Below are 25321 nucleotides of genomic sequence, written 5' to 3' on the forward strand. Positions count from 1 at the left end.
CGAATTGGCATAAACCCAGGCTATGCAAATAACGGGGTTCGAAACCTAATGATAGGAAGTAATGGGAAATGCACCTGCACTTTAGGAACCACCTGCAATATTTTACATATTTTATTAGATTGTACGAGATTTTTAGACTTTCGAAAGGAGTTTTTATGTCCGATTTTTAAAAAATATAAGATTACGCACAGAATGCAAGCTGCTACTCTTTTGTTGGAAATGGAGAATTTAGACATAGCCTGTGCGTTGGGGAAATATATGAATAAAGTTAAGTTGTTCCTCAAATGCGCAGAAGAACATGTATAGTGCAGCCCTTACCTTTGAATACAGGTAGAGATACCAAGGTATAACAGTAGTAAAAACTGCATTCTAAAGAAGTTCTGTATAGGCAAAATTTTAGCGATTTTAACAAATAAATGTTATAATACTCCGTTTTAAAAGGAACAAGAGAAATTGAACTACATGTGTCTTGAGGTGTAATTGTGGTTTTAATATTATCATGCTTTGCTGCTGTCCTTTCTCTTATCACGGAATGTGGAAAATGTACTTTTAAGGTTTTAACAAATCAAATAAAGTTTTGTTTGACTGACTGACTGGCTTCCAGTGATCGAAGCCTACGATGTAATGGCCTCCGCGGTATTGCGTCTGGGGCTACTGTCTGGGGCTCAGCTCTTGGACGGGCTCCACGTAGCACAGAGGGTGAATGTTGTTTATTGAGGCAACACACCCCAGTGGAATTAATAGGAGCAGAGTTTGAAATGGTTAGTTGCAAAGCAGTGGAGTTACAACACCGATTACATTTTTTGCTGAATTGTTGAAATCTGAGCCCAGAATAATACAAAGCCCCAAAGAATACACATCCAAATGCAGGAATAATGGAGATGTTAGCATTACTAGAGACGACGAGGCGGGGTTTTTAAAACTTTGCCCTAGAGCAGCCTTCTCCTGGGATACTGGCAGCTCTCCAGCTCACCCATGTGCAATCCAGTCTAATAAATTAAAAGATTTCGTTTGGCCGAGTTAATAAATGTTTACCAAAATTGAAAAGAGTGTATTCGAGATGTAAATGTGTGTATTTTCAAAACTCTTAAGCAAAAGTTTGGCGAAAAATGGCTGAATTTCCAAAATATATTTAATTCTGATATTGAGTGGTAAATCATGATGCGTTAGGGAGACTTATTACTTAATATTAAAATCTTGGCTCCAGCTATGGCTGTTATGTATTACCCATATAAAGGCATTCCCAAACTGCGCCTGATGCACTGACCTGTCCACTGCTGGTAAACCTGCGGTGGCCACTACGACAATCATGTCTATTGGGGTCACTGCTCCAACATGTTTAATATCAGTAGCTTGGGATGATTTTTCATTGAACATAAGTAGCTCTGATTACAGAAAAGGTTGAAGACCCCGGCCCTTGAGGCTATTGGCTTTAGGGACAATGAACTCCAACAGAACATTTTAAAAAGTCAACTGCTAAGGAGCACAAGTGCTGCTCAGACCGCACACTAGAGAGAGGCGGCAACAAGTGGCCTCTGAGAGGTGAAATATGCCAGACAGTGTCGCAAAATACCAGCTTGCATTTATTAGCTATGACACTGGGAGGTGTGATGGAACCTTATAAGACACAGACTGGGACAGACCCCAATGCAAGGACTCTGAGGCAACTGCTAACACGACAAGAGATCTGTGCGAAGTGTGAGTAATGCTTGTGTGAGACACTCAGTCCTTCCTGTTTTGACTCTGCATCGATGACTGAAATTACTAAGAACAATACATGCTGGGTCATATTTAGAAGAAAACTTTGTCCTATCTATCTTAAATTGCATGGTTTACTGGTAGCAAGCGTCACAAAGATTTCCATAAATGGAACTAAATGTTTGAAAGAATTCCAAGAAAAGCGATGAGTAGGTTTTGAGATAATAAGTTTATATGGGTAGTTTATTGACATCAATATGAAACATATTTTCAGAGTTTGGATTGCACGATGGTGTTGTGATTACAGGGGATAATGTTTACCTACTTAAGTTTTTAATGATGCAATGGTAAATGGAAGCCTGACTGCCCCCTGGCACCACTGGTGTTCAATGCAGACAGGCAGTCCCAGTCCAGAAGGCCCTCGTAGCCTGCCTGTTCTCCCTTCCACTGTTTCAAGTGTGCAGGCACTTACCGACTCCGAGCCCTCGCACGGTGCCTGTTCACCCTTCCACTGTTTCAGATGAGCAGGCACTTACAGGCTCCGAGCCCTCGCAGGGTGCCTGTTCTCCCTTCCACTGTTTCGGGTGTGCAGGCACTTACAGACTCCGAGCCCTCGCAGGCTGCCTGTTCTCCCTTCCACTGTGTCAGGTGGGCAGGCACTTACAGACTCCGAGCCCTTGCAGGCTGCCTGTTCTCCCTTCCACTGTTTCAGGTGTGCAGGCAGTTACAGACTCCGAGCCCTCGCAGCCTGCCTGTTCTCCCTTCCACTGTTTCGGGTGTGCAGGCACTTCCACTGTTTCGGGTGGGCAGGCACTTACAGACTCCGAGCCCTCGCACGGTGCCTGTTCTCCCTTCCACTGTGTCAGGTGGGCAGGCACTTACAGACTCCGAGCCCTCGCAGCCTGCCTGTTCTCCCTTCCACTGTTTCGGGTGTGCAGGCACTTACAGACTCCGAGCCCTCGCCGCCTGCCTGTTCTCCCTTCCACTGTCTCAGGTGGGCAGGCACTTACAGACTCCGAGCCCTCGCCGCCTGCCTGTTCTCCCTTCCACTGTCTCAGGTGGGCAGGCACTTACAGACTCCGAGCCCTCGCAGCCTGCCTGTTCTCCCTTCCACTGTCTCAGGTGGGCAGGCACTTACAGACTCCGAACCCTTGCAGGCTGCCTGTTCTCCCTTCCACTGTTTCGGGTGTGCAGGCACTTACAGACTCCGAGCCCTCGCCGCCTGCCTGTTCTCCCTTCCACTGTTTCGGGTGGGCAGGCACTTACAGACTCCGAGCCCTCGCCGCCAGCCTGTTCTCCCTTCCACTGTCTCAGGTGGGCAGGCACTTACAGACTCCGAGCCCTTGCAGGCTGCCTGTTCTCCCTTCCACTGTTTCGGGTGTGCAGGCACTTACAGACTCCGAGCCCTCGCCGCCTGCCTGTTCTCCCTTCCACTGTTTCAGGTGTGCAGGCAGTTACAGACTCCGAGCCCTCGCAGGCTGCCTGTTCTCCCTTCCACTGTTTCAAGTGTGCAGGCACTTCCACTGTTTCAGGTGGGCAAGCACTTACAGACTCCGAGCCCTCGCAGGCTGCCTGTTCTCCCTTCCACTGTTTCAGGTGTGCAGGCACTTACAGACTCCGAGCCCTCGCAGCCTGCCTGTTCACCCTTCCACTGTTTCAGATGAGCAGGCACTTACAGACTTCGAGCCCTTGCAGCCTGCCTGTTCTCCCTTCCACTGTTTCAGGTGTGCAGGCAGTTAAAGACTCCGAGCCCTCGCCGCCTGCCTGTTCACCCTTCCACTGTCTCAGGTGGGCAGGCACTTACAGACTCCGAGCCCTTGCAGGCTGCCTGTTCTCCCTTCCACTGTTTCAGGTGTGCAGGCACTTTTAGACTCCGAGCCCTCACAGCCTGCCTGTTCTCCCTTCCACTGTTTCGGGTGGACAGGCACTTACAGACTCCGAGCCCTCGCAGGCCGCCTGTTCTCCCTTCCACTGTTTCAGATGAGCAGGCACTTACAGACTCCGAGCCCTCGCCGCCTGCCTGTTCACCCTTCCACTGTTTCAGATGGACAGGCACTTACAGACTCCGAGCCTTCACAGCCTGCCTGTTCACCCTTCCACTGTTTCAGATGAGCAGGCACTTACAGACTCCGAGCCCTTGCAGCCTGCCTGTTCTCCCTTCCACTGTTTCAGGTGTGCAGGCACTTACAGACTCCGAGCCCTTGCAGCCTGCCTGTTCTCCCTTCCACTGTTTCAGGTGTGCAGGCACTTACAGACTCCGAGCCCTCGCAGCCTGCCTGTTCACCCTTCCACTGTTTCAGATGAGCAGGCACTTACAGACTCCGAGCCCTTGCAGCCTGCCTGTTCTCCCTTCCACTGTTTCGGGTGGGCAGGCAGTTACAGACTCCGAGCCCTCGCAGGCTGCCTGTTCTCCCTTCCACTGTTTCGGGTGGGCAGGCAGTTACATACTCCGAGCCCTTGCAGGCTGCCTGTTCTCCCTTCCACTGTTTCGGGTGGGCAGGCAGTTACAGACTCCGAGCCCTCGCAGGCTGCCTGTTCTCCCTTCCACTGTTTCAAGTGTGCAGGCACTTCCACTGTTTCAGGTGGGCAGGCACTTACAGACTCCGAGCCCTTGCAAGCTGCCTGTTCTCTCTTCCACTGTTTCGAGTGGGCAGGCACTTACAGACTCCGAGCCCTCGCAGGGTGCCTGTTCTCCCTTCCACTGTTTCAAGTGTGCAGGCACTTACCGACTCCGAGCCCTTGCAGACTTCCTGTTCTCTCTTCCACTGTTTTGGATGGGCAGGCACTTACTGATGCCGAGCCCTCGCAGCCTGCCTGTTCTCCCTTCCACTGTTTCGAGTGGGCAGGCACTTACAGACTCCGATTTCTCGAAGGCTGCCTGTTCTCCCTTCCACTGTTTCAAGTGTGCAGGCACTTACCGACTCCGAGCCCTTGCAGACTTCCTGTTCTCCCTTCCACTGTTTCAAGTGTGCAGGCACTTACCGACTCCGAGCCCTCGCAGCCTGCCTGTTCTCCCTTCCACTGTTTCAGGTGTGCAGGCACTTGCACTGTTTCAGGTGTGCAGGCACTTACAGACTCCGAGCTCTCGCAGCCTGCCTGTTCTCCCTTCCACTGTTTCAGGAGGGCAGGCACTTACAGGCTCCGAGCCCTCGCAGCAGGGGCGTAACAAACGCCCCCGCAGACCCCGCACTGCGGGGGGGCCTCACTCTCTATAGTTAATGAAGGGGCCCCCAGGGGTCCTCGGCCCCCTCAGCTCTTCTGAGAGCTGTGAGAGAGGTCTGCTGAACTAGCAAGCCTCTCTCCCTCTGCATCTGAAGCAGGTGCAGCCTGCTCGGAGCCCCTCGCCCCCTCCCTCTGACTGAAGAGAAACAAAGTATCAATATACATTGTGTCACTTCAGTCAGAGCCAGAAGCAGGCCCGGGAAGAGGATGGGGGCCCCAGAGACAGCAGTCTCCACTGCTCCTCTGAGGCAGCATAGAGCCCGGCCCCCACTCTCTCCTCTCCTCCCCAGCCCAGAGAAGAGACAGGGACAGGCCCCACCCGAGAAGAGACAGGGACAAGAATGGAGTGGGGGCTTCACCCCACAAGAGAAGAGAAGAGCCAGGGACAAGGATGGGGTGGGGGGCCCACCCCACAGGAGAAGAGAAGAGACAGGGACAAGGGGGCCCCACCCCACAAGAGAAGAGAAGAGACAGGGACAAGGAAGGGGTTGGGGGGCCCACCCCACAAGAAAAGAGAAGAGACAGGGACAAGGATGGGGTGGGGGCCCACCCCACAGGAGAAGAGAAGAGACAGGGACAAGGGGGCCCCACCCCACAAGAGAAGAGAAGAGACAGGGACAAGGAAGGGGTTGGGGGGCCCACCCCACAAGAGAAGAGAAGAGACAGGGACAGGCCCCCATCCGAGAAGAGACAGGGACAAGGATGGGGTGGGGTGGGGGCCCCACCCCACAAGAGAAGAGAAGAGACAGGGACAAGGGGCCCCACCCCACAAGAGAAGAGAAGAGACAGGGACAAGGAAGGGGTTGGGGGGCCCACCCCACAAGAAAAGAGAAGAGACAGGGACAAGGATGGGGTGGGGGGCCCACCCCACAGGAGAAGAGAAGAGACGGGGACAAGGGGGCCCCACCCCACAAGAGAAGAGAAGAGACAGGGACAAGGAAGGGGTTGGGGGGCCCACCCCACAAGAGTAGAGAAGAGACAGGGACAGGCCCCCATCCGAGAAGAGACAGGGACAAGGATGGGGTGGGGGGCCCACCCCACAAGAGAAGAGAAGAGACAGGGACAGGCCCCCATGTGAGAAGAGACAGACAAGGATGGGGTGGGGGGCCCACCCCACAAGAGAAGAGACAGGGACAAGGATGGGGTGGGGGCCCCACCCCACAAGAGAAGAGAAGAGACAGGGACAGGCACCCATCCGAGAAGAGACAGGGACAAGGATGGGGTGGGGGGCCCACCCACAAGAGAACAGAAGAGACAGGGACAAGGATGGGGTGGGTGGCCCACCCCACAATAGAAGAGAAGAGAGGGTGGGGGGCCCACCCCACAATAGAAGAGAAGAGAGGGTGGGGGGCCCACACCACAAGAGAAGAGAAGAGACAGGGACAAGGATGGGGTGGGGACCTCAGAGACCAAGAGCAAGAGACAGCACAGAGCAGTGCTCGGGACCCTGACAAGGGTGGGAGTGGGGGCCCCCAGACAGAGTATTCTCCAGGGCAAAGCTCACATGAGAAGGGACGAGGCAGCAAAATGGTGCCCTCAGGTAAGAAAGCTTGTTAGAACACACCATGGGGGGCCGAGAAGGGTGCAAGGCAGAGGGGGAGAAGGATGCATGGTAGAGAAGGGTGCAAGGCAGAGGGGAGAAGGGTGCAAGGCAGAGGGGGAAGGGTGCAAGGCAGAGAGGAGAAGGGTGCAAGGCAAAGAGGAGAAGGGTGCAAGGCAAAGAGGAGAAGGGTGCAAGGCAGAGAGGAGAAGGGTGCAAGGCAGAGAAGAGAAGGGTGCAAGGCAGAGAAGAGAAGGGTGCAAGGCAAAGAGGATAAGGGTGCAAGGAAGAGAGGAGAAGGGTGCAAGGTAGAGAAGGGTGCAAGGCGGAGGGGGAGAATGGTGCTAGGTAGAGAGGAGAAGGGTGCAAGGCGGAGGGGAGAAGGGTGCAAGGCGGAGGGGAGAAGGGTGCAAGGCAGATAGGAGAAGGGTGCAAGGCGGAGGGGAGAAGGGTGCAAGGCGGAGGGGAGAAGGGTGCAAGGCAGATAGGAGAAGGGTGCAAGGCAAAGAGGAGAAGGGTGCAAGGCAAAGAGGGGAAGGGTGCAAGGCAAAGAGGAGAAGGGTGCAAGGCAAAGAGGAGAAGGGTGCAAGGCAAAGAGGAGAAGGGTGCAAGGCAAAGAGGAGAAGGGTGCAAGGTAGAGAAGGGTGCAAGGCGGAGGGGAGAAGGGTGCAAGGGAGAGAGGAGAAGGGTGCAAGGGAGAGAGGAGAAGGGTGCAAGGTAGAGAAGGGTGCAAGGCAGAGGGGGAAAAGGGTGCATGGCAGATGGGATAAGGGTGAAAGGCAGAGGGGAGAAGGTGAAAGGCAGAGGGGAGAAGGGTGCAAGGCAGAGGGGAGAAGGGTGCAAGGCAGAGAAGAGAAGGGTGCAAGGCAAAGAGGAGAAGGGTGCAAGGAAGAGAGGAGAAGGGTGGAAGGTAGAGAAGGGTGCAAGGCGGAGGGGGAGAAGGGTGCAAGGTGGAGGGGAGAAGGGTGCAAGGCAGAGTGGAGAAGGGTGCAAGGCGGAGGGGAGAAGGGTGCAAGGCAGAGGGGAGAAGGGTGCAAGGCAGAGGGGAGAAGGGTGCAAGGCAGAGGGGGAGAAGGATGCATGGTAGAGAAGGGTGCAAGGCAGAGGGGAGAAGGGTGCAAGGCAGAGGGGAGAAGGGTGCAAGGCAGAGAGGAGAAGGGTGCAAGGCAGAGAGGAGAAGGGTGCAAGGCAGAGGGGAGAAGGGTGCAAGGCAGAGAGGAGAAGGGTGCAAGGCAGAGAGGAGAAGGGTGCAAGGCAGAGAGGAGAAGGGTGCAAGGCAAAGAGGAGAAGGGTGCAAGGCAAAGAGGAGAAGGGTACAAGGCAGAGAAGAGAAGGGTGCAAGGCAAAGAGGAGAAGGGTGCAAGGCAAAGAAGAGAAGGGTGCAAGGAAGAGAGGAGAAGGGTCCAAGGTACAGAAGGGTGCAAGGCGGAGGAGGAGAAGGGTGCTAGGTAGAGAGGAGAAGGGTGCAAGGCGGAGGGGAGAAGGGTGCAAGGCAAAGAGGAGAAGGGTGCAAGGCAAAGAAGAGAAGGGTGCAAGGAAGAGAGGAGAAGGGTGCAAGGTACAGAAGGGTGCAAGGCGGAGGGGGAGAAGGGTGCTAGGTAGAGAGGAGAAGGGTGCAAGGCGGAGGGGAGAAGGGTGCAAGGCGGAGGGGAGAAGGGTGCAAGGCAGATAGGAGAAGGGTGCAAGGCGGAGGGGAGCAGGGTGCAAGGCGGAGGGGAGCAGGGTGCAAGGTGGAGGGGAGAAGGGTGCAAGGCAGAGGGGAGAAGGGTGCAAGGCAGAGGGGAGAAGGGTGCAAGGCAGAGGGGAGAAGGGTGCAAGGGAGAGAAGAGAAGGGTGCAAGGTAGAGAAGGGTGCAAGGCAGAGGGGGAAAGGGAGCATGGCAGATGGGATAAGGGTGAAAGGCAGAGGGGAGAAGGGTGAAAGGCAGAGGGGAGAAGGGTGAAAGGCAGAGGGGAGAAGTGTGCAAGGCAGAGAAGAGAAGGGTGCAAGGCAAAGAGGAGAAGGGTGCAAGGAAAAGAGGAGAAGGGTGGAAGGTAGAGAAGGGTGCAAGGCGGAGGGGGAGAAGGGTGCAAGGTAGAGGGGAGAAGGGTGCAAGGCAGAGTGGAGAAGGGTGCAAGGCGGAGGGGAGAAGGGTGCAAGGCGGAGGGGAGAAGGGTGCAAGGCAGAGGGGAGAAGGGTGCAAGGCAGAGGGGAGAAGGGCGCAAGGGAGAGAGGAGAAGGGTGCAAGGGAGAGAGGAGAAGGGTGCAAGGGAGAGAGGAGAAGGGTGCAAGGGAGAGGGGAGAAGGGTGCAAGGCAGAGGGGAGAAGGGTGCAAGGCAGAGGGGAGAAGGGTGCAAGGCAGAGAGGAGAAGGGTGCAAGGCAGAGAGGAGCAGGGTGCAAGGTAGAGAAGGGTGCAAGGTGGAGGGGGAGAAGGGTGCATGGCAGATGGGAGAAGGGTGAAAGGCAGAGGGGAGAAGGGTGCAAGGAAGAGAGGAGAAGGGTGCAAGGTAGAGAAGGGTGCAAGGCAGAGGTGAGATGGGTGCAAGGCAGAGGTGAGATGGGTGCAAGGCAGAGGTGAGATGGGTGCAAGGCAGAGAGGAGAAGGGTGCAAGGCAAAGGGGAGAAGGGTGCAAGGCGGCGGGGGAGAAGGGTGCAAGGTGGAGGGGAGAAGGGTGCAAGGCAGAGAGGAGAAGGATGCAAGGTAAGTGTTACTTATAACGGCTGTATTGGTGACAGTGGCATAACAATCGCCCCGCATCCCCTGCAGTATGGCCGGTTGCTGGCCTGAGAGCTCTAGACTGGCACGGAGAATGGGAGGGGGGCCCCCTCCATGTAGTTTGCAGGGGGGCCCCCTCATGTTTTGTTACGCCACTGCCTCGCAGGGTGCCTGTTCTCCCTTCCACTGTTTCGAGTGGGCAGGCACTTACAGGCTCCGAGCCCTCGCAGGCTGCCTGTTCTCCCTTCCACTGTTTCAAGTGTGCAGGCACTTACTGACTCCGAGCCTTCACAGCCTGCCTGTTCTCCCTTCCACTGTTTCAGGTGTGCAGGCACTCCCACTGTTTCGGGTGGGCAGACACTTACAGACTCCGAGCCCTCGCACGGTGCCTGTTCTCCCTTCCACTGTTTCAGGTGTGCAGGCACTTACAGACTCCGAGCCTGTTCTCCCTTCCACTGTTTCAAGTGTGCAGGCACTTCCACTGTTTCGGGTGGGCAGGCACTTACAGACTCCGAGCCCTCGCAGGCTGCCTGTTCTCCCTTCCACTGTTTCGGTGGGCAGGCACTTACAGACTCCGAGCTCCTGCACTTCTTGTATGGGAAAGGTGTCTTGCTTGCTCTTTACAGCAGAGCTCAATTACTTCGACAGGCAGAGACCACGTCCTAGGAGGCAGCATGTACTCAGGCCTTCGAGCTTTTATGCAATCAGTGTCATTGTCACCTTCAGACACAGAAATCTTGCACTCCGGCTTTTTTTGTACCAAGCCCAGTTGTTGCCATGAGTGTGTCTGAGGCCAGTGTTTATCCAGTCACTACTTCTGTCCCACCACGTCAGTCAATAGTTCTCATTTGACATGATTGTGTGAATACTGCCTGATTCTTCTAATAGTGCGCAGTCGCCCTCATATTTGAGGTTGATGAAAAGCTAGATGTGCTGAGTTAATAAAGTGTGTACTCAGTTCTTTTTTTTGGATTTTTTGTTGAGGTACAAATCGTTTAAATGTCCCTTGGCTTCCTGGGCCCGTATTACACATGCGCGCCAGGGTCCCTTTGGTATTACAGAAGGCGCTGCAGATGCTTGTGCGACCCCTTTTGTAATACAGATGGCGCTGTCGTACATACAGCGCTGGCGCTATCATTGGAGGGCGTTCCCTCATTTACTCTAAGAGCGAAGGTTCAAGATGCGCTCTCACCGGCACCTGTAGTAACCCCACCCAACGGCATCCCATAAACAGAGCCGGGCGAGGACTATCCCCACCCGCCGTGTGCCAACACTAAGGTGGTTGCTTTTTAAAAAAAAAATGTTATAGTCCTCATCGAGCAAATTCCCTTAAGGTAAGGAGGAGTCAAAAGCCCCAGTGCCTATCAACCCACACAGCCATTGGCCTGACAGTCATGGCAGACACTATTTAGAATCACTCAAAAAGCACCCATTTTCCATGTTTATCCCCATTTAAAACTAAATACAGATAACGAAATAAATGTTTTTCTGCCTGCACAGGGCACAAGTCGTAAAAAAAGAAGTGGGGGGACGCTGTCACTGGAAGTGACGTCACAACAGGAAGTGACGTCACAGCAGGAAGTGACGTCACAACAGGTGCCTAGCTCTTCGTCCCAGAGAGGCCAAAGACTGAAGTCCAGCTGTTTGTCAGGGGGGATGGCGTCCCCCGGTAAAATAAGTGGGGGGACGCTGTCTACCCTCGTGATTCCCCGACTCGAGCCCTGTGTCTGTATCTATCTGTAAAAATGGAAAACAGTGAACCTTAATTGTACTCCATGGCAGATGGACACAGACAGTCACTCAGGGATTGTGGCCCTTCGTCACTGCTGCTGGTATAGTCTGCTAGGGGGCTTTCGGCTGCTCCCTGATATTGCGCCTTTTTTCCTGAGTCGAATGATTCCACACCGCTTAGGTACTCAGTCCTTAAGCCATCCAAGTGCTTGTCCCATCTCTGCGGAACGCCCTTACAGTGCATCCAAGGCTGGAAAATGTCTTCTCAGATTCAGAAGGTTGCTAGGATTACCAGTCCTCGAGCTGGTCTCTGTGTCCACCGTCCCGAACGAGGGATGCTGGCTCTTCGCCTACAGCCAGCCACATACTGGGGTCAATGCTCAGACTGTATGAACTCTTCTTTTAGCCATCTTACTATCAACCTGTGCAACTTGGATATGACACTTTTCAACGCACGCATTACAACGCTTGTCGCTACAACACATTTTTTACTTTGCAAAATAGATTACAACGCATGTCGTTACAACGCATGTCATTACAACGCATAACCCATTACAATGCAATTACTATACTAACTCCGCTGGGGCGTTACTTTCGGGAATGCGTTGTAATGGATTATTCGATGTAATGACATGCGTTGTAATGGATTTCACGTTGTAAAACATTTGTTGTAATGACACGTGTTGTATCACGTGCGTTGTAAACGATATTTCCCATGTATCTGTAGTGGTTCTAGATGTCAACTTTAAATGTTCGTGGTTGATTGCTGTGTAGATCAAAGCCCTCTGAATGTTTGTAGCACTATTCTAATACCCTAAATAAATAAATAAATAAATAATAAAATAAATAATATGGCGTGTGTTCCCCTCCAGCAGGCATTCCGGACTGCGGTGCCATCCAGATCTCTTCCCTCCATGATCTGCCCGCCCAGCTGCAGGAACTCTACCAGCGCGGCTTCGTGATGGCCGCCGTGCACCCGTATGTGCAGCCTGCCGCCGAGAGGGGGCAGAACCCTCTGGAGCAGCTCTTCAGGGCTGTGCTGATCAAGAAGACTCAAAGGTAAGCGGTTGAAACTGAGGGGGAGGTGGGACACCCCATGGGAGGGACTGTACACCCCGGGGAGGGGCGTCAAACATGAGGAGAGCTGCCTAAGAAGCCAGCCAATCAGAGGCGTCAGAAGGAGTGGGAGGGTCACTTGGTCAGAGCGCCCCTGAGGAGACTTCCAGAAAAAGATGATAGTTACTAGGCTACAAAAACCCACCTGAGATTTCAGTATTTATGGGGTTACCAGGCCTTTTCTTCCCCTTTGGCATCTCTTTAAAACTCTCTCTGTTCTTTTTATCTCTCACCTCTTCTTATTTCCTTCATCTTGCTCTTTCGATCTTCTTTTTTACTTGTTACGCGGCATTCACATCTTCATCCTGCCATAGAAAACATTACATTGGCCGGGATGACTTATTTATCATAGAATATCGATGAGATTCTGTTTTTCATGTACTGCTGTATACCTGGGCCCGCCTTGCGTCTACGCGGGATTGGCTAGTCCGTATGGACAAACCAAGCCAAATGCACCAACTTTAGTGAACCTGACATCCTAAAAAAAAAAGTAATTACAAAAAAATTAAAATCAAATATGTTGAGACCAACTGCATTTGTTCGCTCAACGTATGAGGTACTGGCAGCTAGAGGAGGATCACCCCTGGGCTCATATGATGAGTGACTTACCTGGAGATAAAGTGATTTGCCCAAGAAAAAACAGTTTCCATCAAGTAGGAGCCAGGATTACAATTGTTTTTTTGTTTCTTAGTCGGGGAGACCTGCTGAGTGTGAGCATGCGCAGTGGACGAGGGAGTGATTGCAGGAGCAGCAATTTAAGTTTCCTTTTAGTTTGAAATACCCAGTGCTTGATTTGTAACAAGCATTTACAATGCAATGGTTTTGCCTTTGTTAAAGTTAGAGCTATTGGCATTGCTCTTGACATTATTTTTATTTATGTTTTTTTAACATAAATAAATGGCATTGTCATTTACAATGCCAATAGCTTAATCTCTCGCAAATGCCACACACAAACACCCACAGAGAGCCCCCCACACACACACACAGAGCCCTCCACAGACACACCCACACAGAGCCCCCCACACACACAGCCACACAGAGCCCCCCCCACACAGAGCCCCCCCCACACACCCACACAGAGCCTCCCACACACTGCGAGCCCCCACACACACAGAATGTGTCCTGGGATAGTGCACTCCTCTCGGGGCACGACGGCGTCACGACAGCCCTTGTGCAATGTGTGCCCGCCCCACTGCACGCACATTTTTTCACACTCAGGCGGACACACACACACACAATACACACTCTCACACTGATACTCAACACGTAGACACATATGCAGAGACTGAGAGACATGCAGACGGACGAGCTGACACGCAAAGGCACACTCACTCAGCCACACAATACGCAGACAGACGTACACACATAAAGAAACCCGCACAGACACGCGCACAAACACACAGGCGCATACACATAGTACATACACACATAAGTATGTACACACAGAAGTATAGTAGTCCTTTATTGTTTTTACTTTGCGCAACTAATACGTGGGACCAGATGGGTCAGGCCGTCACATACGCACATTGGATTTCCTGCCAGCAAGCTTATCTGGTCACATGGAAGGGCGTGTGACCCAGAGCCCCGTGGGAGGCAACACCACAACATCCGGGACAGCAGGGATGGGTGGTATGTACCCTTTACTCTGCAGTTTAGTCCACAAAGCATATACTCCACTTCTTTAGGAGTTAACAGGTTAATAGAGGTAAACATGGGTAAGTAGTATTTTATGGTTATAGGGGTTGGTAAATGGAGATTATAGGATTAAGGGAGGGGTAGAGGTAAAGGGGTTGTTATGCTTCAGCGGTAGACCAAAGTAAATGGAGATATTTATTTTAATAAGGATGATTGAGGCTACTGGAGGGGGAAGGGGAGGGGGTTAGGTAGTAACACCCCCTCCCCCAAAATACATACTATATTAATCTTTTTTTTTTTTAATAAAAAAATGTGAGGAGTTCTCCGGCTATGGGGTTGGTGGAGGCATTCATCCACCCTTTCCAAAGCCCCCATAGCCTCTACCCATACCGATGTCGCATCATTAACAAGTGGGCTAAAGCAGTTGATGATTTGCCATAATTAAGACCAATCGCCTGTGCACAAATAATTTAGATGCATTTGGGAGCCCGGACGTCATCGATATTATTGCCGCGTCACCAGGCCTTACAAGACGCCATCAATCACTCATTTGTAAAGCGTGGCTTGTCACCCGCCAAGTAAAGAAATACAAAAAAGTTAAAAATCGATTTCTTTACCTTTGGTATAATCGCGGCACCAGGGCTTTACTTTTAATGTTAAAAGTGAAGCTTGAGTGCCGCGATTATACCAAAAGTAAAGAAATAGATTTTTTTCCTATTTCTTTACCTTTGGTATAATTGCGGCACCCGCGCTTTACTTATAACATCAAAAGTGAAGCGCAGGTGCTGCGGTTATACCAAAAGTAAAGAAAAACAAGTGGCGCGCGCGTCACGCCTATGCCTGGGCACGTTCATTGCTCCTCCCACGGCCTATTGGTGTTTATTACGCGCTTGGTGCGCGTAATAGACACCAATAGGCCATGGGAGGAGCTATGCGCGTGCCTCTGGCCAATTGCGTGCAGTCTTTTACAATAAGACGCACGCAAAAGCTAATGGGGGAGCTGAAAAGGAACACTCACATTTCCAGTTTTTCACATCCAAAATGCCTTGCGCTGCGCGAGCACTGCTGCACAGTTCACCGCTAGCAGTGAGGCTGAAAAAAATCACTAAGAGGTGCTGTAGAATAACTTCAGTAACACTTTACTCCACCTCAGAACAAGTTGGAACACTTACAGAAGTAAAGAATGTCACCACGGGAAGCTGCAGGGACGGCAGGCAGTCAATGTTTGCTAAAATACCATGCTGGGTGTTCTGGCAATTTGAAAACTGGATCTCAAGGAGCAACAGTGGCTCATTCCACAAACTGACTCAAAACTGTTGCCTCTACGACACAGGAAACAGCAAACGAACAGGGGCACATTTGTCATTGTTTGAGACTAAGGTACATGTTGCTTGGCTTCGTGTCCAAGTACTTGCTACCTAGCCAACAGATAGTTTAGCAGCATTCGTAAATTGTACATTTGTGGCTCCTCATCATTTTGAACTTTAAATTTGCTTTTGTGGCTTACGTCCATGGTGTTACATGTATGTCTTATTTTTTCGCCTCAACTCATCAAGTCAGGGATACTTTTTGCCAGTGACTTTCAGCTTATTAAATGTTTGCTTGTCTCCTACCATTGCTCACTTTTAGAGATGCTGTTCTTTTTGCTTAAGCACTTCATGAAAGTGTATGTGTTTACCAGCTGTCTCCCTCATGCTTTCCTCCCAAGTGTCATGCTGCACTCTCATCGGTGTTCTTCTCCCCTATGCTCTGTGTTGCCCTCTAGCCAGTGTGCGTCTCCCTTTGCTTATGTTGTTCTCTCCCTCGTGTGCGCCTCTCCCTGCCTGCCTTGTTGCTCTTTCCCCTAACTCAGCCAACCATTATGTTTAAAACATGTTCATCAAAACGACTACTTTGCTCCGAAATTATCACAGAAGAGCAGACCCTTAGAGCCCCTCACATATGAAAGCAAGATCGATGCAAAAACAACACTGGGGTTGGGTGCAAGCAACATGGAAGATGCAGAAGGGTAGAAGGAACAATGAGGAGAGAGGAGGAAGGCGCAATTGAGGGGTAGCAACATGGAGGGTGTGAGGAGGCAAAGGGGAATGCACGCTGGCAAGAGCAATTAGGGGCAGGGAGAAGCACTTGGGTGTCAGATCAATAGCGAGAACAGTGGGAGAAAGTACACAAAGGAGACAGCTATAAAAAGCATGCAACCTCATATGGTGCTTAATACAAAAGCAACACTAATGCGAAAAGGTCAGAAGACGCATCCGTTCCGCGCGTCCATGTAGCGAGTTCCGGGTAATGGACGTGTCCTGGTGCCCCTCCCTTCTCCTCGGCCGCACTCACCGGTACTTGGACGCTGCAGCTCTTCCTCACCCGGTCCCGCTTCTTGGGGCCGGGTGCTCTCACGGGCGGCGGCGGGGCTCCTCTTCCACCATGGAGCCCTGCCGGTGGGTGCAGCTGCTTCTCCTTGTCCGCGCTGGGGGGGCGGGACTTCGCTGCAGCTCTTCCTCACCCGGTCCCGCTTCTTGGGGCCGGGTGCTCTCACGGGCGGCGGCGGGGCTCCTCTTCCACCATGGAGCCCTGCCGGTGGGTGCAGCTGCTTCTCCTTGTCCGCGCTGGGGGGGCGGGACTTCCGGGTCACCCCCTCAGCTTCCGGGTCGTCGCGGGCAGTGCGGCGGCCCATCTCAGCTACTGCAGGCGGGGAGTGAATTCACAGAGGGGTGGGCTCCCTTGAGGTGAAAATAAACAATAGCAGCAAGGTCCCTGGGCGCCTGCCAGGGGACAATTTAATTACAAAAAAGCGAGGTGAGCACTCGCTAGGGCAGAACAGCGCTATGAGCAGGAAGGCGGGTGCCGGCTCAATGCTGGACCAGATTCGGGGGCGTTCCCGAGAATCGGCTTTCGGCTGACGTAGCGTGACGTAGCCAAAAGCCAAAAATTCTCGGGAACGCCCCCGAATCTGGTCCGAGATTGACGGATAGACCCTTCTCCCAATGGCTAGCCTCCATTTATGGAGCTAGCCAATGAGAGAGTGGGGACGGTCCAGTCCCCACACACAGACATCATTAAGTTTTTCCTAGAGCATGCGTACTTCGTACGCATTGGCTAGGCAAAACCTAAAAAGGTTACAATTTGTTTAGGAGGCTGAGTGAGAACCGAGGAGAAAGCCTAGCAGAAGTCCTTTCCTTCCTTAATCACGTCATATCCTGGCAGCAGGCACGCTCCCAGCGGAACCGTCTCATAGCTGTGCCGTCTCGAAGGCTGGGCGGAGCAGGCGGAGTTGCTCTACGCAGAACTCTACGGACTTAGCCAAAAACTCAGTGGAGCTCCGCTCCGGGCCTCCCACCCCCCCGCAATAAACATTTTTTTAATAAAATGTACAATTAAAAGTAAAATAAAAGCGCACTTACCTTATCATGACATATGTCTGACATAGGGGATTACGACGAGGAGGAGGAGGGCAGCCTGGGACGCCGCAATAAGGTAAGTGCCCTTATATTTTACTTTAATTGTACAATTTATTTTAATAATATTTATTGCAGGGGGAGGCGGGAGGGTGCAGGGCTGAACTCCGCTACGCTACGGAGTTGGCAGTTTTGCAGGAACTTTGCGTTCTCCGTCGGATGCAAAATTCCGCAAACTCTGCCAACGGAGCGCAGTTTGTTGCCCAGGGTTCTCTACACACTGTGGCATGCACACAGTCCAGGAGGGAAAACTACTGTCCTTCTTTTATTTTCATTATGGTTTGTGGAAATAGAAGAAGTGCTGCAGGTTTCCACGCCTCGTCAGGGGTAGTAAGTGATATATAAATACAAATACAAATACAATACAACAAATGGTTGTGGTGAAGGCTGTCTGCTTCTGTGGACGATTGAGTGAATAATAAAAGGGCGGTTCTGCTGTCTCCTGCTGCTCGGCCGCTTAAGGTAGCTGCTGACTGGCAACCCACCGACACAAGTTCAGTACTGGGAAGACGCCATTTTTGTCGGTCTTCAGAAGTTACTATTTTGAGTAGACACTGAAACCATGTAGTCACCCACTCTTACAAGAGGGTGTTACAGGAAGAGATGCAAATACCCGCTCACTCCTGCTGTTTACAATGTGCGCATGCCAGAAGCATCAACCGTGCTGCGATGCCTTCAAATGTTGGCTGATGACACGCTGATGCATTTAGTGCCGGGTCTGGTGGCTCAGTGGACTAAAGAGCCACGGCAGGGGCCTGTGTTTGACCTCATGGTCACAGGTTCGAATTCTGGCGGGTCCACTCAGCCTTTCATCCATCTGAGGTCGATAAAATGAGTGCCATTGAGTTGGGTAACAATAAACGTCTGTTATTCAGCACCAAGACACTTACGGGTAATCGTGCGCTTTACAAATACACATGTTATGTTAGTTACAAAGAGACCCAGTAAGCCAGGCCACATCACCAGGAACAGAGTGCAGATATGGGGTCTGTCTGCATGGAGTCAGGTTAGGATCACTGCCCCCCTCCTGGACAGGCCTTCTAACCTGGGAACACCCCCTTTTCCCCCCACATGCAGCTAACCATGTGTAGGGCCTGTCTGGCACACGTCTCTTGTTTGCATCCCACGTCATTAACACATATACTGAACATGGAGTCAACCTGCAGCAATCCAAGATTTTTTTAATACTCCTTCTTCAAACCCCCCATTGGGTGGCTCTGTTGCAAGACCTGACGAAGGCACACCTAGACTACTGCAACTTTATTTATTTACTTCCAGTGCTTAATTTGAGGTGGTGGTTGCCGGTGGGGGCCACAGTCACTCAGTTGTGGGGATCAACACTTAATTTCTTCCTCAGGCATTAACCGAGTGAAAGAGAGGGAAACCGAGCAAAGCAGAAAGATGGAGGAAGAGAAAGACAGTAAAACTGTCCCAAATGGAAGAGTCTGGCAGTGTCTGCAAGTGGACAAGAGAGGCCAGAGTAGGCTTCCAGCCTATGCAGCATTGGCATTCGGCGCGCCGGTACCGCCGCGAGCTTCTGAGCGGAGCTTTGGGCACCGGCACTTATTCTTCTACAAATTAAGCATCGCTTACACCAGTAAATGCCTCGCTCTGGAACCTTCACAGCCAGATGGCGAGAGTGTGCCTGAGCCTAGAAACACAAGATCCTTCGGTTCCTGTGAGTTAAGCATCATATGCAAAGTTTACTACAAGGTCCTTAAGGCCGACTGGGTGAAATGCTGGGTCCTTGCAGCAACTGACACATGACTGTGAGCCGCCAGGAGCCAGGGGCAGGGCCTGGAGCCAGGGGCCAGGAGGCAGGGGCCAGGAGCCAGGGGCCAGGGGCCAGGAGCCAGGAGCCAGGCGTATCAAACCCTCCAATTCAGTAAAATGGATTTTCCAAATCACTAAATGGGGTTTCCAAATCATTATTGAATCTCAGTTTTGAAGCAGTGTATGTGGGATATCCCTTCCAAGTTGTGATTGGGTACCTTATGTATCAATAGTTTGAGGCTATAATTCCGGTCACAAAGCATTGATCAGGTATCCACTCACATATTGGGGTGGCAGCTGATTCGCAAAGGGGAAGGGGTCCCCTTTGAACCCTTCTTTGGCAGCTTCAGGGAGAGGAGCTACTGATCCTGAGACCTCTTTCTGATCTCACTGAAGTTTTCCAAAAAGGAAAACTTAAAAAGAAGCAGCTGTGGCTCCCTAAAAATAAAAGTTTTTCATTTTTTTATATTTTATTTAATTTATTTATTTTGAAAGCTTTATATAGCGCATGTACGAGCTGTTCAAATCTGATGCCTTATCTTGTAATGTCCCTTCCTGTGAGGTCATGGATTGGGATGCCACTTCCTTCGACCCCGTGTGCCATGTCTCGTGCTGTGATGCTATGCTCTGTGATGTCATGTGCCATGATGTCACTTGCATACTGCCCAACTTGGTCAGTCACCCCCATCCCAACCCCAACTTCTGTTTTTTCGCACTTGAGCCCTGAATATGACCCCTTGTGACTCGGTATTTGGTAACCGGCCTCGCTCATTGGTGCATCAGTAAACGCACCCTAAATCAATGCATTGAATTTAGAAAAAGAAAGACCGAGGCTGGAAAATGTTTGCCAATGAGGCTGAGTCTTCAGGTGGCCTCACACCTGGCGAACTTCCCCAAATCTGTTCCCGCTGGTGCAGGGAAGGCCACGAAGGTTGGAGGCGGGGAGGGAGTGGGGGGAAGGGGGGGGGGGGTTTAAGGGGCATCAGTCGGGGCTCTGGTCCCTCACCCCATACCGTGATTTCACCTTCGCGCGAACTCCGCTGACCTCTGCAGCGCTCCGAAGTGGCCGGAGGCCGCCGCAGCGCTTTGTGCAGCCCCCGCATAGACAATGAACGTGGCGGGGCGAGCGCCGGCGCCAGGGCGAAGGCAGACTTCATAAGGGATGTCACGCCGCCCCGGCCACGGTGGCTGCGATGGAGGCGGATGTTGTTCCTGGCAAGAAAGGCTGATGTCGCGGACAGATGTTCAGGTTCACGACGAGCCCGGCAGCTGTGTCAAAGAGCACAAGGGTGGCTCGAGGCATGCGGGGGGCGAGGGGGGGAATGAGTCGAAATCACCCGAGAAAATGCCGGGGGAGTGTTCGGGAAGGAGGCTGGACAGACATGTGCCCGCCCTCTGCTTGGACTTTATCCAGCTGGGTCTGCACTTATTTATTTTATTTTATTTATGCGTTTTTATATAGCGCGGGCTTTACCCGAAGGCGTCAGAGCGCTTCACAATAGGAACAGTAGTGATACACGAGGAACAATTACAAGTCAGCATGTTACAAGGGCAAACGTTACGTTACATGAGTCAATGGCGGCAATTGTGCCTGTATCAAAAGCAAACAAAATGCAAGAGGTAGCAAACGATACGGTATATCTGCTGCCGAGGCGTGCCTCGGACCCGTGCCAACACAGAGGCCTGTGCGTCTTCATGGAGTGACCCCACCAGGCATGTCTGCATTCTATGTGTGCGGTTCCCAGCTCTGCCCTGCAGCAGGCAGGGTGTTGGGGGGTCTGCCCTACAGTCTCAGTAGGGTTGGCAGCTCCTGCCCTCGAGAACTGCCACACTGCACCCTGGGTGAGCGTCGGGGGCAGCCCTGCCCTATCTCAGCAGGGTCGGTAGCCTCTAGCGCGCATTAGTAGGGGTAGCAGCTGGTGTATATCATTGGTAGGACTGCCAGCCCCTTGCTTGCATGTGTTGAATTACAGGTTCTGGCCTGCGTCCCTCTAATGGGCAGCATAAGTGGCGGCTGGACCCTGAAGGGTTGGCAGACTCTGTCTGCTATACATATAACTGCCTGCCTCTATCCCCGCAGACGCTGTTCTGTGCCATCTGACAAGACCGGCCTGGGGTTCAGCTGTCCGCCCTTGGCAGGTTCATGGAGCCTCTCGACTGGACTCATCGACTGGTCACTCCACTGGTACAACACTGCGAGGCAGGCCAGAAGAAGTCACTCTGGTGCCTGAAGATCGGTGGCAAACATTATGTGGACCACCAGAGCGGCGCTGGAGGGGGAAACTGGCCAACAAAGAGAGTTAGATGCCTCTGCTAAAGGTCCCAGTGGTTTCTGGACATTTTATTCCACCAAAGTGACCTCTGCAGAGTCAGTATGTGTTTGTTCTTTGTCCTTCTGGTCAAGGGCCAGCTCCTGTTCACCCTGCTGGCAGTCCAGCTCTTGTCCACCCTGCTGGCAGTCCAGCTCTTGTCCACCCTGCTGGCGGCCCAGCTCCTGTTCACCCTGCTGGCGGCCCAGCTCCTGTCCACCCTGCTGACTGTCCAGCTCCTGTCCACCCTGCTGGCGGCCCAGCTCCTGGCCACCCTGCTGTTTGCCCAGCTCCTGTCCACCCTACTGGCGGCCCAGCTATTGTCCACCCTGTTGACGGTCCAGCTCCTGTCCACCATGCTGTTGGCCCAGCTCCTGTCCACCCTGCTGCCGGTCCAGCTCCTGTCCACCCTGCTGATGGCCGAGCTCCTGTCCACCCTGCTGGCGGCCTAGCTCCTGTCCACCCTACTGACTGTCCAGCTCCTGTCCACCCTGCTGACAGTCCAGCTCATGTCCACCCTGCTGTTTGCCCAGCTCCTGTCCACCCTGCTGACTGTCCAGCTCCTGTCCACTCTGCTGGCGGCCCAGCTCCTGTCCACCCTGCTGGCGGCCCAGCTCCTATCCACCCTGCTGTTTGCCCAGCTCCTGTCCACCCTGCTGGCGGCCCAGCTATTGTTCACCCTGCTGACGGTCCAGCTCCTGTCCACCCTGCTGGCGACCCAGCTATTGTTCACCCTGCTGACGGTCCAGCTCCTGTCCACCCTGTTGACAGTCCAGCTCCTGTCCACCATGCTGTTGGCCCAGCTCCTGTCCACCCTGCTGCCGGTCCAGCTCCTGTCCACCCCACTGATGGCCGAGCTCCTGTCCACCCTGCTGGCGGCCTAGCTCCTGTCCACCCTACTGACTGTCCAGCTCCTGTCCACCCTGCTGACGGTCCAGCTCATGTCCACCCTGCTGACGGTCCAGCTCATGTCCACCCTGCTGTTTGCCCAGCTCCTGTCCACCCTGCTGATGGTCCAGCTCCTGTCCACCCTGCTGGCAGCCCAGCTCCTGTCCACCCAGCTGACGGTCCAGCTCCTGCCCACCCATCTGGCGGCCCAGCTCCTGTCCACCCTGCTGGCGTCCAGCTCCTGTTCACCCTGCTGACGGTCCAGCTCCTGTCCACCCTGCTGGTGGTCAAGTTCCTGTCCACATGGCTGGCGGTCCAGCTCCTGTCCACCCTGCTGGCGGTCCAGCTCCTGTCCACCCTGCTGGCGTCCAGCTCCTGTCCACCCAGCTGGCGGCCCAGCTCCTGTCCACCCAGCTGGCGGCCCAGCTCCTGTCCACCCTGCTGGCGTCCAGCTCCTGTCCACCCAGCTGGCGGCCCAGCTCCTGTCCACCCAGCTGGCGGCCCAGCTCCTGTCCACCCTGCTGGCGGCCCAGCTCCTCTTCCCAGGACAGACCAGGGCAGAAGGACAAGTCTCCCCCAGATCTGAGGTCCTGCCCCTCCTTGAGGCCTGTCACTCACAGAGCGGATGCAGCGCCCCCCACAGACACATCCTGCTCTAAAGGGCTGGTTTCAGAGCAGGAAGCCGCGGCGGCCTGTCCTACTTTTCACATTCATTAAGTATTCTGTGATTAATGACGGTACACACGCATCTCATGGAACAACGGCTGCAGGCCTGAAAATACTTCTGGAAAAGCATTAGAATATATCGCTCACGAATAGACCGAGGTGTTAATTAAGACAACAAAATCCGGAGCTGCAAACAAACGGCATTTTAACGGGTGCGCATTGTCAAGAAGACAATAGCTTTGTCTTCCATTTAGTGGAGGCGTCGGCAGCGTGTGCCTCCAGTCCTCTCATGCATGCCCCTGTGTGCGCTGAGAGCGCCCCCTGCCGACTCTGGCACATCGGCACACAGAAGGGCAATGTTTATATCATTTGGGAACATTTTTGCGTCTCCTGCACAAGTTTCATTCAGATAGTGTCACTACATTGTTTTCGCAGAAATGCCTCCTCCTCGTTTTAAAAGATGCTGTTCCTGACCCCCTCCTCCCCCCACCACCCCCCCCCCCCCGTCTTTCACCTGGTCACAGATGTTGTGAAGCGTTAAGTGGTGGCTCACAAAGGACGTTTGTGTGTGTTGTGAACAAAGAAGGTCAGAAGTGTCGTGCCTGGGTGCCTAAGTATGATTAGTGAATAACACACACGGAGACTGGCTGCACGTATGGGCCGAAGACAATGCCGGCCTTGGTGGGGGGCCCTGGCTGCGACGGTCGCCACACCCAGGGCTGTGGCGGAGTTACAGGGCGATCCAGAGGCGGAAAGGTACCCCGAAGTACCCTCTTCAGGAGCACAAACGATGCTGAGGCATAATATCCCCAGGAAGTCTGTGCGGTGGACCCTGGGGTGCGACGGCGCCCCGCTATCCTACGGGCGGTTGGAAACCTGTACAACCGGGGGTCGCTTGAACGCTCCGCCCCTCGTAGGGGGGGGGCGTGAGCAAGAGGGTGGACCAATGGTTCACTGGAAATGGGAGGGGCTATCTCCTCACCACAACCGCTAAGCAACGATTGGCTAAGGCCACGTTGCAAATTGGCCCATCAGGTGGTAGGCCGCGAGGGGCGGCTTGCTTGCCTTTGGATCGCCTGTAAGATAACCCACCATGTTGGCATGTGTATATGCTAATAAACCTGTAGCCATTTTTTCCTCCAACAAAAGTTGTCTTGTCTGATTATTTCTGCGACATGCATGTTGCTGCGAGAGGGCTGGTGAGTGGGCCGATATTGGCACTATGACGGTGCACCCGCATCTCATGCAAGAAGGGTTGCAGGCCTGAAAATACTTCTGGAAAAGCATTAGAATATATCGCTCACAAATAGATCGAGGTGTTAATTAAGACAACAAAATCCTGAGCTGCAAACAAACAGCATTTTAACGGGTGCGCATTGTCAAGCAGACAACACAAGGCTTTGTCTTCCATGTAATGAAGGCGCCGGCAGCGTGTGCCTCCTGTCCTCTCATGCACGCCCCCTGAGTGCACTGAGAGCGCCCCCTGCCGACTCTGGCACATCGGCACACAGAAGGGCAACATTTATATCATTTGGGAACATTTTTGCGTTTCCTGCACAAGTTTCATTCAGATAGTGTCACTACATTGTTTTTGGTAGAAATGCCTCCTCCTCATTTTAAAAGATGCGGTTCCTGATCCCCCCCGTCTTTCACCTGGTCACAGATGTTGTGAAGCATTAAGTGGTGGCTCACAAAGGACGTTTGTGTGTGTTGTGAACAAAGATGGTCAGAAGTGTCGTGCCTGGGTGCACTGGGAGAGGGGAGGGGTTGCCTATGCCACAGAGTGGGGCCTAACTATGATTAGTGAATAACACACACGAAGACTGGCTGCACGTATGGGCCAAAGACCCGAGTGGTGTCGCGCCCTTTCATTTATACCCTTGGGCGGGCCTGCCCTCGGGGTGTGTGTATGCGTGTGTGCGTGTGAGGACGGGCCGGGTGGCTCCGTCAGTACATCCCTCCAATCTTACGGATACATAGTCCACACTAGGGGGCCCTTGGGTCTTGCACAGGCCCCAAGCGTAGTCTTGCAGTCTCTGACTGGGGGTCGGATTCGGTCTGAGATTGTATCTCTAACTCCGGTGGTTTTCGCTGCTGTTCGCCTCTTCAGATCTTTCCGCAGGGCCTCTGGGCCCTCCCGTGGTGCTTCTCTGGCTGGCTGTCGGCTCTAGTGCAGGCCTTGGTGGGGATGTTTCCTTTCCGCGGTGGCATGTTGGCGTCCCAGTCTGCACAGGATTTTCAGCGTCACACTCCCCGTTCTCGGACGTCTGTCCAGTGGCTTCCTCCTCTCTCGGGACTCGTTTGAACCATGGCGCATTCCATGTGAAGGCTCTCGTGCCTCTGGCTGCTGATACCATGGTGCCTTGGATGTTGAAGATTTCCCATATCTTAGGTTCGTACGCGGTGCGATACTTCCAGTTAGGATGTCTGTCTTTGATGACCACTCTGTCTCCTACTACTAGGGACATGGGCTGAGCTCTTCTCGCCCGGCTGGTTCTCTCGTTGGTGAGTTGTCTTCTGTTTTGGGTGGCCTTCTGATCCAGCTCAGGTGGGTGCCAGGAGGGGGCTGTCGGCACGCGGTCTCTTGGGGCT

The 25321-nt window shown here is 53.2% G+C and overlaps 1 protein-coding gene across 1 annotated transcript in view; it reads left to right on the plus strand.

The window, feature by feature from the left end:
• Positions 1-25321, plus strand: part of RFTN1 (raftlin, lipid raft linker 1) — a 349725-nt gene that overhangs the window by 227937 nt on the left and 96467 nt on the right. Inside the window, exon 3 of the mRNA XM_086942185.1 lies at positions 11763-11946. Within this exon, the coding sequence (XP_086798311.1) occupies positions 11763-11946 (184 nt within the window). The remainder of the gene's footprint in view (positions 1-11762; positions 11947-25321) is intronic.

Source organism: Lissotriton vulgaris, chromosome 10, assembly GCF_964263255.1.
Source record: "Lissotriton vulgaris chromosome 10, aLisVul1.2, whole genome shotgun sequence".
NCBI classification, from domain to species: domain Eukaryota; kingdom Metazoa; phylum Chordata; class Amphibia; order Caudata; family Salamandridae; genus Lissotriton; species Lissotriton vulgaris.